Source organism: Myxine glutinosa, chromosome 4 (assembly GCF_964187855.1).
Source record: "Myxine glutinosa chromosome 4, kmMyxGlut1.1, whole genome shotgun sequence".
NCBI lineage: Eukaryota > Metazoa > Chordata > Myxini > Myxiniformes > Myxinidae > Myxine > Myxine glutinosa.
Window position 1 is genome coordinate 216,203,427 of NC_136264.1, and position 16,928 is coordinate 216,220,354.

Consider the following 16,928-nt stretch of genomic DNA (forward strand, 5'->3'; position numbering starts at 1 on the left):
CGCCACCTCTCGGCCGTGTCCGAATATACAACGGACATCCGGCACGTCGCGGTGAAGGACAACCCGGTGGCGGATTGCCTTTCTCGGTCCGTCGCCCACGCAGTCCACCTTGGCATCGACTATGCCCGGATGGCGGCGGACCAGGCCGCCGACCCCCGGCGTCCAGGCCTTGCGGACCGCCGTCACGGGCCTCCGCGTCACCGAGGTGCCGTTCAACGGCGCGGCCCTCTTGTGCGACGTCTCCCTCGGGCGGCCTCGCCCCATCGTGCCTGCGGGCTGGCAGCACCAGGTTTTTGACGCCATCCACGGCCTGTCCCACCCGGGCACGAACGCCTCCCAGAGGTTGGTCACCGACAAGTTTGTCTGGCATGGCCTCCGGAAGGCCGTCCGCGGCTGGACCAGGACGTGCCTCGCGTGCCAGCGCGCGAAGGTGCACCGGCACACCCAGGCCCCATTGGCCCTGTTCACGGTGCCGGAACGAAGGTTCGACCACGTACACGTGGTCCTGGTGGGACCTCTGCCCCCCTTGCGCGGTTTCACCCATCTCCTGACAATGGTGGACCGCACCACCCGGTGGCCGGAGGCTGTGCCTTTGGCGGCGACGACGGCGGCGGACGTCGCACAGGCGTTCATCGCCACCTGGGTCGCCCGGTTCGGCGCCCCCTCAGACATCTCGTCCGACCGCGGCCCCCAGTTCACCTCGGAGCTCTGGGGGGCGGTCGCGCGGGGGCTCGGGGTCCAGCTGCACCGAACCACGGTCTACCACCCCCAGGCCAACGGCCTGTGCGAGCGGTTCCACCGCTCGTTGAAGGCCGCGCTCCGGGCCACCCTCCGCGACGGCGGCTGGGTCGACAGGCTCCCCTGGGTCCTGCTGGGCCTCCGGACGGCGCCCAAGGACGACCTGCGCGCATCCGCGGCGGAGTTTGTCTTCGGACAACCGCTGCGGGTGCCGGGCGAGTTCCTCCCCGACCCCATGGCACCATGGTCCGCGGCGCAGGAGCGCTCCGCGCTGCAGGAGACAGCCCGGAGGTTCGCATCGGTGCCGACGGCGCACCACGGGCACCCGCCTACGCACGTCGCCCCGGAGCTTCGCACCGCGGAGTACGTCTTCATCCGGCACGACGCCCACTGGACACCACTGCGGCCCCCGTACAACGGGCCTTTCCGCATGCTGGAGACCGGGGCGAAGCACTTCACCTTGGACATCGGCGGTACTCCCGACCATGTCTCGGTGGATCGCCTCAAGCCGGCCCACCTCGACGTGGACCACCCGCCGCCGGTGGCTCGGCCCCCGCGTCGGGGCCGCCTCCCTGTGGGCGGACCCCCGGCACCGCCCAGTACCGCCGCCCCCCGGTCCTGCACCCATCCCGGGTGCAGTCGGAGGCATCCCAGCTGGCATCCCTGCACCCCGGACGCCGCCGGTCGCTTCGGCCGGGTCATCCGTTTGCCCCGCAAACTGGCCCTCCAGGTGCGCGGGAATTCTGGGGGGGCACGTGTGGCGGACACGAAAGCTCACTGGCATGACGGCATCATTCCAGGCACAAAGTGGGCGGCGGCTACGCCCTAGGGGTAGGCGTGGCCGCGGGATATACACCGGGTGCGCAGCCCGGAGCGCGCCAGTGCTACAGTGAGCTCTTATAATAAAGACACTTAAACTTACCGCGTTGTCCGCTTCCTTCTTGTTGTACAAGTAAGCGCGCGTAGCACCGCGCTTTACTACACCCTTTTCTCACCATTCCCGTAGCACTCTAACCTTTCCTCACCACTCCGGTAGCATTCTTACCTTTCCTCACCACTCCGGTAGTACACCCTTTTCTCCCCATTCCCATAGCACTCTAACCTTTCCTCACCACTCCGGTAGCATTCTAACCTTTCCTCACTATTCCGGTAGCATTCAAACCTTTCCTCACTATTCCGGCAGCACTCAAACCTTTCCTCACTATTCCGGTGGCATTCTAACCTTTCCTCACTATTCCAGTAGCATTAGAACCTTTCCTCACTATTCCGGTAGCATTCGAACCTTTCCTCACCATTCCGGTAGCACTCTATCTTTTCCTCACTATTCCGGTAGCATTCAAACCTTTATTTACCACTGCAGTAGATTTCAAACCTTTCCTCACTACTCCGGTAGTATTTGAACCTTTCCTCACCACTCCGGTAGTGCTACTCCCTTTCCTCACCACTCCGGTAGTATTTGAACCTTTCGTCACCACTCCGGTAGTGCTACACCCTTTCCTCACCACTCCGGTAGTGCTACACCCTTTCCTCACCACTCCGGTAGTATTTGAACCTTTCCTCACCACTCCGGTAGTGCTACTCCCTTTCCTCACCACTCCGGTAGTGCTACTCCCTTTCCTCACCACTCCGGTAGTGCTACACCCTTTCCTCACCACTCCGGTAGTATTTGAACCTTTCCTCACCACTGCGGTAGTGCTACTCCCTTTCCTCACCACTCCGGTAGTGCTACACCCTTTCCTCACCACTCCGGTAGTGCTACACCCTTTCCTCACCACTCCGGTAGGACTACACCCTTACCTCACCACTCTGGTGGGACTACACCCGTACCTCACCACTCCGGTAGTACTACACCATTTCCTCACCAATCCGGTAGTGCTACACCCTTTCCTCACCACTCCGGTGGGACTACACCCTTACCTCACCACTCCGGTAGGACTACACCATTCCCTCACCACTCCGGTAGTACTACACCATTTCCTCACCAATCCGGTAGTGCTACTCCCTTTCCTCACCACTCCGGTAGTGCTACTCCCTTTCCTCACCACTCCGGTAGTGCTACACCCTTTCCTCACCACTCCGGTAGTATTTGAACCTTTCCTCACCACTCCGGTAGTGCTACTCCCTTTCCTCACCACTCCGGTAGTGCTACACCCTTTCCTCACCACTCCGGTAGTGCTACACCCTTTCCTCACCACTCCGGTAGGACTACACCCTTACCTCACCACTCTGCTGGGACTACACCCTTACTTCACCACTCCGGTAGTACTACACCATTTCCTCACCACTCCGGTAGTGCAACTCCCTTTCCTCACCAATCCGGTAGTGCTACTCCCTTTCCTCACCACTCCGGTAGTACTACACCATTCCCTCACCACTCCGGTAGTGCTACTCCCTTTCCTCACCACTCCGGTAGTACTACACCATTTCCTCACCACTCCGGTAGTACTACACCGTTTCCTCACCATTCTCTCACCGCTGAAACTGAACAGGATGTGGGAATGACTATTTAAACCTGTTGCAGGGCAGGTTGGTTGTGTGTGTGACAATGATGAATTGATTCGACTTTGCCGGACCAGAGAATTTTTAATGTTTGACCGATTCTTCACCATTGAGAGCGGTAATGTTATTTCAAAAAGGTTATGGACTATTTATGAAAAACACGGTGGATGAGTTGGTCGGGTAACAAGAAGAAGCAGATTTGATTTTAGTTCGGCCAGATCGGAATTCGAACCTCATCGGTGGAGATCAAATGTTCCACCTGGCGGAGGCAGGTGTGCTCCACAGAGAGCTGTTATCACTCTGTTTATCAATGTCATTGTACGTAATAAACAATATCTTCGAACAAGGAAAGAGGGAGTTGGAGACACGAGGGAGGGGGGGACACGAGGGAGGGGAGGACACGAGGGAGGGGGGGGACACGAGGGAGGGGGGGGGACACGAGGGAGGGGGGGGGGACACGAGGGAGGGGGGGGGCACGAGGGAGGGGAGACACGAGGGAGGGGGGGGACACGAGGGAGGGGGGGGACACGAGGGAGTTGGAGACACGAGGGAGGGGAGACACGAGGAAGGGGGGGACACGAGGGAGGGGGGACACGAGGGAGGGGGGGGGACACGAGGGAGGGGGGGGGACACGAGGGAGGGGGGGGACACGAGGGAGGGGGGGGGACACGAGGGAGGGGGGGGGGACACGAGGGAGGGGGGGGACACGGGGGGGGGGAGAAAAGGGGGGACGCAGGGGGCAGGAGGTTAAAGTAAAAGCATCAGAAATAACAGACATGAGAGAGACAGAGAGACACACATGACGGACAGCTGAATCATCATCATGAACTTGTCACCTGGACTTGAACACAACAATAAGGAACTAAATAAAATTTCTAAATTAATTTGTAACTTTTATTACTTTGGCGTTATCCTATTATGGGATCAGTTTATATGATCCTTTGCATTAATAATGCCAGGATTACATTTTAACCGGAACATGAATCCTTTAAAACCTGAAAGTGCAAAATCCAAATCCAGTGTGACGTCATATTGCAGAGTGTTTCCCAAGTATTAAACAGTGCCTGGCATCTTGTAGTGGGGAATTAGAATTGGGGGAGGAGAGGGGTAGGGGGTTAGGATAGGGAATTAGGGGGGTGGGGGGGGAGGGGGGAGGGACGAAAATAAACATCGTTTAAACATGGACTTGTGCATCTCTTCAAATTGAATCTTTGTATTCCAAAGCAGTGATAACAGGCTGGCACTCGGACATGAAAGGCAGTAATGAACACAAAATTAAACATGTTGTTCAAAATCAATGTTGGAGTACACATTCCATATAAACATGAACAACAAATGCGTAAATAACCTCCTCGTCACTTCATCAACACAGCTTCGTTCATGCAATGTATGCAACACTACCAGTGCTGCCTCGTCCACGCCACTTCACACAAACTCCAGAGGTGTTTATGGCATCTGGAGGACAAGTTGTGCTTGGAAAACACCGGGACAAAGTCCCATAAAGCAAGTCACGTGTACATCAGCGACATGACTACGCTTTGGACACGTGACCCTCCTCCAGACGTGGGCACGTGACCCTCCTCCAGACGTGGGCACGTGGCCCTCCTCCAGACGTGGGCATGTGGCCCTCCTCCAGACGTGGGCACGTGGCCCTCCTCCAGACGTGGGCACGTGGCCCTCTTCCAGACGTGGGCACGTGGCCCTCTTCCAGACGTGGGCACGTGGCCCTCTTCCAGACGTGGGCACGTGGCCCTCCTCCAGACGTGAGCACGTGGCCCTCTTCCAGACGTGGGCACGTGGCCCTCTTCCAGACGTGGGCACGTGGCCCTCTTCCAGACGTGGCCCTCTTCCAGACGTGGGCACGTGGCCCTCTTCCAGACGTGGGCACGTGGCCCTCTTCCAGACGTGGGCACGTGGCCCTCTTCCAGACGTGGGCACGTGGCCCTCTTCCAGACGTGGGCACGTGGCCCTCTTCCAGACGTGGGCACGTGGCCCTCTTCCAGACGTGGGCACGTGGCCCTCCTCCAGACGTGGGCACGTGGCCCTCCTCCAGACGTGGGCACGTGGCCCTCCTCCAGACGTGGGCACGTGGCCCTCCTCCAGACGTGGGCACGTGGCCCTCTTCCAGACGTGGGCACGTGGCCCTCCTCCAGACGTGGGCACGTGGCCCTCTTCCAGACGTGGGCACGTGGCCCTCTTCCAGACGTGGGCACGTGGCACTCTTCCAGACGTGGGCACGTGGCCCTCCTCCAGACGTGGGCACGTGGCCCTCCTCCAGACGTGGGCACGTGGCCCTCTTCCAGACGTGGGCACGTGGCCCTCTTCCAGACGTGGCCCTCTTCCAGACGTGGGCACGTGGCCCTCTTCCAGACGTGGGCACGTGGCCCTCTTCCAGACGTGGGCACGTGGCCCTCTTCCAGACGAGGGCACGTGGCCCTATTCCAGGCGTGGGCACGTGACCTTCTTCAAGACGTGGGCACGTGGCCCTCTTCCAGACGTGGGCACGTGACCCTCTTGCAAAGGTGGGCACGTGACCCTCTTCCAGACGTGGGCATGTGACCTTTTTCCAGACATGAGCACGTGGACCTCTTCTAAAAGTGCCGAGGTATTACCGGTGTACCTTATTTGTCATCCTTCCAGCCGAGCTGCCATTTCCCCCCCAGACTTTGCAGTAATCTAAACATTAAGGCCTTTGCTTTCATCTCAGGCCATCGGCAATAAACGTCTTGCATCGATGCACAAGAGCCTTTTGTTATTTTGGCTCGAAGTGCCACTGGTGGTAAAACGAGGTTCCAAATCCACCGCCTTCTCAGAATACAAGCCGAGTGACCGAACTGAAGCCACCTCCACCGCCGGTAGGACCACAGCTTCCTGGCGAAGGTCCTTCGTCGTCGTTATGGAAACCACGCTGGCCGAGAACCGGCGTGGAGGAGTGTCGAGCACGTGATCGAGCCTCTCTCTCTTGTTCCTGTGAGGACACAAGGGCAGCAAGATATCAAAAGGAAATGGTTCCTTCAGCTCAAAACAACATAGTAATCCTGAAAATAAAACGAAGAAAAACCAATGAAAGAAAACGAATGAACAACTCGATATCTGCGATTACAAAGTCACCGCCAAGGGTAAGCATTTCCCAGCTTACGCTTGGCGATGGGCCGTGACTTACCCATGGCCCTCGATACGATGACGGCAAAAAAAAATTCAGACCACCACACGACCTTCAACATTTCAGGATAGAGTGTAAATGAATAACATGTGTCCCCATCCAAAACCTATCCATAAAACTCAACATCATGAAAATCGGAGAAAATGATCAAAGTGGTGAAAAATAAAAAATGATCAAAAAGGTGGCTTTTGTTAATTCGGTCACAATACGAAAACCGTAGGGCAAGGACACAAAATAAATATCAGGTGCACAACTTCAGTGCAGGTACACTATTATTATGCAGGTACACCATTGGAAGGCCAAGCAGTCTGAGATTCCAAATTGGCAAAATTGAGTGATGGACAATAAATCGTGTTACTTTTCTCATACCGCCATTTGACCTTGACCTTTAACCTGGAGGGGTATGGTGTGAAGTAAGCGCAAATGCGCCTTGCTCTTGGTTATCTAGAGAGGGCAATTTTGGACAAATCAGACAAACCTTGGTTGAGTTTTGCTGAAAATAGTAAAATGTATATAATTGGGTCATGACCTTGATTAGGCCAGGGTCAAAAAAGTCAACCCTGGATACTTGTTCTCATTAAAGATGTAAAATGTCATCCCAAAAGTCCAGGACACTGAGATACGGCTTGGAAATTAGGAATGCCGGAACAAAAAAAAAACATTTCTAACTGATGTTGAGTAACACTCGGGGTCGAGGAAACTCTGTGGTTGCATTAAAAATTGGGGGCACTAATTGTAGGAACAAACCCCACAACATCTATAAGCCTTTCCTTATCTTGTAGGGGACATCTTGTAGGAATGGTTGATCAGAGTAGTGATGGCAATGTACAAAAGAGCGTGCACAGCTGTAAGGACGAAGGACGGGAACAGTGGTCAGTTTGAGGTGAAGGTGCGAGTGCATCAGGGGTCGGTACTAAGTCCACTACTATTTGTAGCTGTGATGGAGGTGCTGGCTCAGAACGTAAAGGAGGGTTTACCGTGGGAGTTGTTGTATGCAGATGATCTGGTGTTGATTGCGGAAAGTATGGATGGACTGAAGGAAAAGATGAACAAGTGGAAGGAATGTATGGAGACAAAAGGTCTGAAGGTGATTATCGGAAAGACGAAGGTGATGGCAAGTGGTAAAGCATGTGGTGAGGTGGAAAGAACTGGGAAGTGGCCGTGTGCTGTGTGCAGGAAGGGTGTCGGAGCGAACTCCATTCAATGTACAATGTGCGCTGAGTGGGTTCATCAAAAATGTAGTGGTCTGAGAGGGTCATTAACCAGTGTGGCAGCTACATTCAAATGTAAGGTGTGCACAGAGGGAGCTGCAGATGGAGGAAATGTTGAGTTGGATCTTGGAGACGGCGTGAGGCTGGAAGGTGTGAAAACATTTTGCTACCTCGGAGACATGCTGAATGGAGAAGGTGGATCAGACTCGGCAACGGTTGCCAGAGTGAGATGTGCATGGAAGAAGTTTCGGGAACTGAGTGGCGTGCTGATAAGGAGGGGAGTGTCGTTGAAGCTGAAGGGAAAGGTGTATGCTGCATGTGTGAGAAGTGTTATGATTTATGGGAGCGAGACATGGGTAATTAACGTAGAGCAGCAACAAAGGGTGGAAATGCGAATGGTTCGGTGGATGTGCGGAGTATCGTTGAGAGAGAGGAAGACAAATGATGAATTGTGAAAGATGATGGGAATAGAGCCTGTGATTGATGCTGTGAAGAGGAACAGGTTGAGATGGTTTGGTCATGTGTTCAGGAAGGATGAAAGTGACTGGTTGAGAAGAGTGATGGAAATGAATGTAGAAGGAAGTAGAGGATGGGGAAGACCGAGAAAGACTTGGCCAAAGATGGTGGAAGAAGAAATGCGGGCAAGGGGGTTAACAAGGAGAGATGCAGAAAATAGGGCAAGATGGAGAAGATTGTCATGGGGACCGCAAGGCTAACCCCCACGCTAGCAGGGAAAATGGCCTTAAAATGCATGTTGTTGTTGTTGTTGTTGTTGGGGACACTTAAAAATGAATATTGCTCAAATTCAAAAGCCGAGTTTTCTTTTCGAGATACAATGTAGAACGTCAACGATGTTAAGCCTCCACAAGCTGGGACCTGCATACCTGGATATAAAACAGAGAGAGAGAGTCCAAATGGAGCAACAAACCTCATACATGATGACAAACTGATCATTTGTACTGGCTTGAACGCCGACTAGTAAAAATATTTTCCACATTCCAGATGGGACAGGTGTGCTTAATGTATTTCCCAAAGATAGAAAAGGAAGAAATGTTGAGACATCAGGGGACAAGTTGATGGTAGAGGAGCCATGGAGAAGAGAGGCAATATCAGGGGATGAGGGTGCGGCAGACAGAGAAGAATGTAACGGGTAAAGGAGGTCCCATTAGGATATCCCAAACAACAAGAAAAGGACATAAATGGTCACAGCCCCTGTGGTTTTAGTAATTTTGCTGCACGGAGTTAAAGGCCGACAGTTGGCCATGTTTCGTCAGATTAAAAAACAAAATCTTCTGCATATGTACACTCTCATGTTTTGTCTTTGTGGCAACTTTGAACAAAATCGGACCTTGCGTGTCGAGAAATGCTTGGGGACACATTTAAGTAACAAAATGGCCGCCAGTCGGCCATCTTGGATCTGATCTCGAAAGTTAATTATGAGCACATGTAAGCCATCATTCATTTTCTGTGTGCCAAGTTTGAACGAGATCAGTAAATGCATGTCCGAGAAATGGTCGAGGACGTGGTCAATATCGGGTTTTTTACAACTAAAATGGCCGCCAGTCTACCAGAGGGCCATCTTTGATGAGATCGAAAAATAAAGTGAGGTGAAGACGAGGGAATAAGGTGTGCACCTCCATTTGTGTTCGCGTAGTTTTTCAACATTTTGAAGCATGCATTAAGGATACATATGGAGGGATACATCACCCTGTTTTTGTGTTTGCCATTGGAGACAGCGTTGTAAGCTTTAGTTGTCAAAGAGAGTTTGGGATGTCTTGTTATGCATAACTCCAGTGTCAAACTGGACGAGTGAGACGAGGGCGATCTGGCGTTTTCCCTCCCACCGATGGAGAATGCTCCTCCCACAAAGCTGTCCATCAATGTGAGGAAGGCAGGCCTAAGACCACTCCCTGTGCATGATTGTTGGGGTGTTGAGGGTAGTGATTGGCCCCTTGTGGCTTGGGTGGAGATTTGGATGGCTGGAGATTTTATGCTTCTTTTATTGAATTAAATAGTTTAACCCATGATGCATCTGCTGGAAATTACAGCAAAGCATTGGAAATTTGCTTTTGAAGAAAAACATTTTGTATGGGTTGCTTTGTATTAAGCAATGTTGTCAAATTGTAAAGCTGCATCAAATGTTGGAATATTCAGTTATTCTTTTCCTTTAACAACAAGAAAATATTCCTGAAAAACCTTGCTTCCTGCTAATTGAAGTGGAAAATGGTCAACAATATAGCATGGGTCAAAGGTTACAATCTCAAGTTCAATGCACACAGATCTGCTTGCTTGGAATTACCATCTGAGCACTCGGTTCAGATGGGAAAACACGGTGAATGATGAATTTTATCAATCATTCATGTGGAAGTGCACTGATGTCTCAAATCACCTTTGTCACACATGTAATATGTGGTACAAGCTCCTCCATGAGCCTGAGATACAATAGAAAAAGAACCACCTTTTTTGCCGCAGAGCAGGAGCTTTTTCAGGCACCGTGGTCCCCTTTTTCGGGCACCGTGGTCCCCTTTTTCGGGCACCGTGGTCCCCTTTTTCGGGCACCGTGGTCCCCTTTTTCGGGCACCGTGGTCCCCTTTTTCGGGCACCGTGGTCCCCTTTTTCGGGCACCGTGGTCCCCTTTTTCGGGCACCGTGGTCCCCTTTTTGGGCACCTTGGTCCCCTTTTTTGGGCACCGTGGTCCCCTTTTTTGGGCACCTTGGTCCCCTTTTTCGGGCACCGTGGTCCCCTTTTTGGGCACCGTGGTCCCCTTTTTTGGGCACCGTGGTCCCCTTTTTTGGGCACCGTGGTCCCCTTTTTTGGGCACCGTGGTCCCCTTTTTTGGGCACCGTGGTCCCCTTTTTTGGGCACCGTGGTCCCCTTTTTTGGGCACCGTGGTCCCCTTTTTTGGGCACCGTGGTCCCCTTTTTTGGGCACCGTGGTCCCCTTTTTTGGGCACCGTGGTCCCCTTTTTTGGGCACCGTGGTCCCCTTTTTTGGGCACCGTGGTCCCCTTTTTTGGGCACCGTGGTCCCCTTTTTTGGGCACCGTGGTCACCTTTTTTGGGCACCGTGGTCCCCTTTTTTGGGCACCATGGTCCCCTTTTTTGGGCACCGTGGTCCCCTTTTTTAGAAGCAATGTTTTATGGCCAGATGCCCTTCCAGCCGCCAACCCTGTTGGTCGCCTCTTGCGACACACAGGGAATTACCAGCAAGCTCGTGCTCAATTTGCCGACCTCGGAAGGATGACAGGCTGAGTCAACCACCCTGGCGTTAATTCAGCGATCGACCGGGATTCGAACCCAGGATCCTAGGATCCCAAGCCGCACGCTGACCGCTAAGCCAAAACCAGGCTTACACAATATAGTGCAGCGGCATAGCAAACCAATTGTGCATTTTGTGATGGAAGCACCAAATTTGGCAGAATGATAGAATATTATATGGAGAACATTTTCAGATATGGAACCACTTTGGAATTCACCCCAATGTGGCCGCCATATTGGATTTCAAAATGGCGGCTTAAAAATCTTTAATTACAAATATTTCTGGTTCTATACCAGCTACAGCCTTGATTTTAGTGTCTGGATGTACAAACTTGAGGTCAAGGAATTGAATGGTTCTACTTAGAAGTTGATTTACTGACGCCATATTGGATGATGACATCATTGAGTGGCTTGGATCTGTCTGCCAGACGTTCCTTCTCAAATGAATGGAACTGATCTCTCCCAATCTGTAAAGCTGTACGCACAGTATCTACAACAGCTGGGCCCAAGATCTCCAGTGTGCCCAGGACCAGCAAATCTGTGCTTTCTTCTTCAAAGGGGCTGCCCATCTCTTCGATGACTGTTGTCAGTGCACGGACATCTTGGACGAACGTCTTCTGCACACTGTCGGTTTGCTCATGGTGGTGGGTGTGCTCTCCCCTTTGGCGCAGTTGCTGTGAGGTCTCAAATTCTGTGATGACCCGAGCAACTTCGGGGCCAGCCACCATCCACCGTCGAAGGGCACTTGGATTTTCAGTTAGGCCCACTGCCCCGCCATCGCCTTTGACCGTGGCATTGTTTTGTTCATGAGCCTGGTCTAGGGAGATGGCGGAGAAAGCATGCCTAGTCTTCTTGGATGTGAGGTGCCCCGCATGGAACTTGGCAGCAACATCTGGGTGTTTCTCTGCAATGCCAACCATGTCCCTGATGTGGACTGGTAACCAGCGAGCATAGTGGATATGACCCAATGCAGCGAACCATGCAGCTAGCTCTGGTAGGGTGTCCATGTACAGCGTGAAGTTGGACTCTCTCAGTGAACGTATGTAGAGGAGTATACAGAGCTCCAGGTTAAGTACAGTGGCCCAGTACTGAAACTGTGGACATGCCGCTGCTCTGTGGTCACACCATGCCTCGAACTCCAATGGTTCCTCATCTCTTGCAGTTGCTCTTTCGTTGTATATGTCATATGCACGATGCTGCAGTATGTGTAGGGCAGCAACAGTTACTTGGTGGGCGCGTCTTGTACGGCTGACGTGAGCTGCACGCAAGAAGGAGTCTGCTGTGCCAGCTGTTGCTATCTCTGCCTGAACCAATGCCTGTGTCCAACCGCTGTCTTGCAGCCAGTCTCCTGCTGTCTTCAAAGCTGCCATCTCTGTGTGTAGACCACCCAGCATGACCACAAAGAGATCTTCACCATGTGTGTCTGGCCAGTTCCATTGCACCTGCTTGGCGATCGCATAAAGTGGTTGGTCCAGTGTGACGACGGGTATCTGTCCAGGGTTTAGCTCATTGATCGCTGCTTTCACGACATCCATGGCATGGCGGATCATTGCCACTGAGTGGGCTTGGTCATGGAAGAGGGGAAGCAAGGCAGTGGGTGTGACTGTGATACTAGTATCCTTGGCCGATTGGTTCTCTGCGTGATGTGCAGCCCAATAAATGTTTCCTGGATTCTGTGTGTCACCACTGTCACATGCATCCTTCACAGTCTGGAGCCACCTCTTCTCTTTATCCAGTTCAGCTTGTGCAGGATTCCTCTGCAGCGACGCCTGGGTTCCAGCTGGTACAGGGTGGCTTTTGGCAAGTGAACTAACTGGTTGTACATCTGTGTAATACCGTGGAAGGTCCTCCACAGTCTTGACATTTGAGACACCCCCGATGATGACAATACCTCGGTCTGTGCCTTGATTGTCATAGTCTGGATGTTGTATCAATGAAATACCAGTTCCGTGGAAGGAGTCGTGTGCTGTCGTGGAACTGGGATTGTGGTCTATATTATCCACAGCTGATGTGGTGAACACTCCACCGCGGAGCTTTGGGGGACAGACCACCTTCTCCGCCCGAAAGCGCTGACAGACCCCGTTCCCCAGCTCTGCAGAGATCCGTAGCACTCTATCATAGGCAATGCTGATCCCTAGTCCAGATAATGTGTCAACCAGTTCCCTCTTTCTCGTATGGGCATGAAGCATCAAGCCAAGATATATTGGCAAAGGAGTCTCTTGACTAATGCTGTGTCGTACGTCTGTGCCTGCACCTCTCCTCTCATGCTTCACACTGTTGTATTTGAGAAGTTGAGCTATTGTCACAGACGCCGATGCCGATGACTGACATGCCTGATCTTTGATGCCTGCGCCCTCTAAAATCATGGAGACCATTGTCAGCAGCAGTTGTGGCACAGACTCTTCTTGACATTTGTTTGAGAAGGACCCATTGAAAGGCTGAGATGACTGGAACATATCCTTCCTTATAATCCCTGCAGCTCGTGCCAGGTGCACAACATCACTGTCAATATCATGTTGACATGCCTTGGCTAATGCACTGCCAATGTCTTCCTGAAACACCAGCAGGACATCTCTTCCCTGCCTGTGCTCCTGCAGATCAGGGAAGTGTGCCAGGATACGCTCCTTGAGTCTGGTTGTATGGACTCATGTTTCCAGCACAACTCCGAACTGTTCCATTCTCATTGTGTAGAGCTTGGTGAGGTCTGCCATCTTGAATACAGGAGCAGTGTCTTCTTCTTTAGCAGTTTCCTCTATGTACGTTACCAGTTCAGCAAGGACTATTGCTGAAATGACATCTACCGTGCTCTGGCTTTGCTCAGCAAGCTTTTTTGCTGCCCTCACGCGGTTGTATAGGGATGTCAAACATTTCTTATGGTACTTGGCCTCTCTTGCGACCATGTCCCCAGCACTCAATTGGGCTAACAAAGTGGTATCCTGAAGAAACTCTGCAGCCTTGCGAACGTGTTTATCTTGTTCCAATGTTGCTGCTTGATGAAACTCCAAACCAAGCTCTTGCTGGCAGAAGAAGCACAAATTGTCGCATATGCTATCAACACAAGCTGCCTGAGACCTAGTAAGCTTGTACTTATCTGTGATTGTACTGGGGATAGGGCTTCCCTCTGAATGACTTCTCTTCTGTACCCGCTGTAGTTTGGTAGTGTTATATTTCACCCTGCATGACTTGTGCCACTTGGCTTGGTGGGCAGCTAGAGTGGCAGCTATCCCTTGGCCTTCATCCAGTCGTTGCAAGTCCACGTCTTGTGGCAGCTTGCCTAGTTTATTGAATGCTGATAGATTGTCTTCAAGTGTCTTGTATCCAGCACCTGCATCAGTTCTTTTCGTGACAGCAGGACACTGTAGGGACTCTCCTATATCAACTTGACACAGAACACAGAGTTCCCAGTCCAGTGGCGTCTTTGGCGTTGAAGTTACATGCTTGGTAACATGAACTAACTTGAACTGCTTCGACATGATTGAAACCTGGATGGAGCAAACAAACAAAAAAGTCGTTTAATTAGGGGTTAATCAACGGACCAGCATGTTTTATCTACAGGACAATACACGACCCCCCCTGAAATTTGACACCAAATGACCTCTTTTAGGGGTATTTTTGGCCGAAATTTTCAAATTTTTCACTCCCCAGACCCCTAGATGTTCCCTTGAGCTCAGAATCGCCGCTGTAATGTGTCTACTGATGTTAGAAAAGATATAGGGTGAATGGGGCAATAATTGTGCCTGTAGGATTTGTTTCCGCCACCCCCCCTAAGGGTTACAGATTTTTAAAGCCGCCATTTTGAAATCCAATATGGCGGCGACCTTGGGTGAATTTCAAAGTGGTTCCATATCTGAAAATGTTCTAAATATAACATTCTATCATTGTGCCAAATTTGGTGCTTCCATCACAAAATGCACAATTCTTCTTAAATTTTTGCTATGCCGCTGCACTAATAGAAAAGGGAAGTAAAGAAATATGTTGTGGTATTCTTGTTAAAGAATGAAGAATTATGTTGTTGTATTCTTGTTAAAGAATGAATTATGTTGTTGTATTCTTGTGAAGGAATGAAGAGACATGTTGTTTTGAGGTTCTGCAAGGTGACAGCACCTGTAAATAGAGTTTGTTGTCCCGATTCACTGCATCCAACAGATCAGGTCGCAGTCCTGCGTCATGCATCGAGCTCGTTTGACGAGCCGGATGAGAATTTGTTCCTTTGCATCGCTGGTACATCAGAACGTAGCAGGTGTCTCGGGGAAACCGCCGCGTCACTCCACGCACCGAACCGAGACACGAAAAGGACACCCGACTGTCATTACAGAGCAGCCAGGTACCATGTTGCCCCGGCTCCCTGGTTGTGGTCTCCAGCTCCGATGGGGCGACCGTGCTCTTTGGCGCCCGGCTGGTTTCTGATGTAACTTCAGGAGATGTTGCGGAGGCGTCCGAGATGCCTGCCGAATGCATTTCACCACCGCCGGTCATAACCCCTTCTCCATTACGAACGTAGCAATAGTAATGTCCGGATTCTGAAGATGTCCCCGAATGGACGATAATCGATGAAAGAGAGTACGCATTGAGGCCGGAGGTGGTCGTTCGAGCTGACGATTTCATTTTTTTACTTCGAGGAGAGCAAGCTCTCTCTGGTATACAGAACCCATTCGTACCCATTTCTTTCTGGTTGCCAGCTACCTTAAATGTTAAATCTTTAACGGGTCCACTCGGAGACCTCCCCGCTTCACTTGCAACCGGAAGGGTCAATAAGGGTGGAACCGAGACGTCCAGCAAAATCTTACTGCGCGCATGCGTCTGCACATCATATGCAAAACGCACCAAAGTCAATATGAGATAACGTGGCGGCTGCACCACGGTGCACACACGCTCGGCCTCCTGCAAACAGTCGCACGCATCACAGAAGTAACTGTTTTCACCACACAACGTCTCCGTCTCGAGGAAGAATTGGATGAGCTCCGGGATGCTTGGTATTTTGCCAGGATCCTTGGGTACCGACATCGTTTTTGTTGCGATCGCCTGATCACTCACCACCTGACCATCGTCTTGTGGAGATTTATCTGGCATCACGACGTATTGCTCCGACACGGTCAGGCCTTCATCAGAACTTTCATCTCGTGCGTCGCCGTTCTCATCTGTGCTTGAAGGCTCCCGGTTCGCTTTGTTTGGAGCCCCACCGGAGATGGCCGCGACAATTTGCCGACCGGCCGCCATGGGCACCCTCGCGTCTTTCACCTCCTCTTTGGATGTGGATAATTCTCGTGGTTTGTCAGGAAACGCGAGCGAGAGGTCCGTGAAATTTTCAAGTCGCTTGGATGTGCTGCCACAGGCTCGACACTGGATTCTAGTGAGAAGCTTACCGCCGAACATCCTCTGCACCAGCGTGGGACCACTCGCTTCACCTGGACTTGTCCGATCGTGACGATGTTCGGCTTCTTGCGACAATTTGCGCTCGTTCTGGCACGCACCGGAAATGGGATGTGGACTTTTGCCTTCGGTTTTCTCTTCTTCATGCAATCTTTATGGGACGGGAAGAATAAAAGCAGGGGAATGAGGAGAGGAGAATTAAAAAAGATTTCAAGGTGTAAACGTGCCAGCAGCAAAGACCAAAAAGAGGAAATATTGTTTTGATTTGAAAAATATTACAACACATTTGCATATTTATCCAAAGAAAGCATCCATGATTGTTCCTAACAAAATAAATAACTCGTCTTACTGACAAATACAAACGTGATGCGAAAATGAGAATGATTCCCATGATTTGTTATATTCTTGTCATGTGTACATGAGAATGATTCCCATGATTTGTTATATTCTTGTCATGTGTACATGAGAATGATTCCCATGATTTGTTATATTCTTGTCATGTGTACATGAGAATGATTCCCATGATTTGTTATATTCTTGTCATGTGTACATGAGAATGATTCCCATGATTTGTTATATTCTTGTCATGTGTACATGAGAATGATTCCCATGATTTGTTATATTCTTGTCATGTGTACTTGAGAATGATTCCCATGATTTGTTATATTCTTGTCATGTGTACATGAGAATGA

General features: G+C 51.3%; 1 protein-coding gene across 7 annotated transcripts in view; it reads right to left on the bottom strand.

The window, feature by feature from the left end:
• Positions 1 to 5,586: 5,586 nt before the first annotated feature.
• Positions 5,587 to 16,928, bottom strand: part of USP38 (ubiquitin specific peptidase 38) — a 74,320-nt gene continuing 62,978 nt past the window's right edge. For 5 of the 7 annotated variants that reach the window (XM_068114417.2, XM_068114416.2, XM_078777009.1 and 2 more), the window contains exons 12-13: positions 14,971 to 16,387; positions 5,746 to 6,205 (exon numbers count right to left, since the gene is read on the bottom strand). In XM_068114417.2, the coding sequence (XP_067970518.2) occupies positions 6,047 to 6,205; positions 14,971 to 16,387 (1,576 nt within the window). In that variant the 3' untranslated portion in view covers positions 5,746 to 6,046. Of the gene's footprint in view, positions 5,649 to 5,706; positions 5,724 to 5,745; positions 6,206 to 14,970; positions 16,388 to 16,928 lie in introns of those variants that run through there. The other 2 variants (XR_013623283.1, XR_013623284.1) reach the window with 2 other exon arrangements.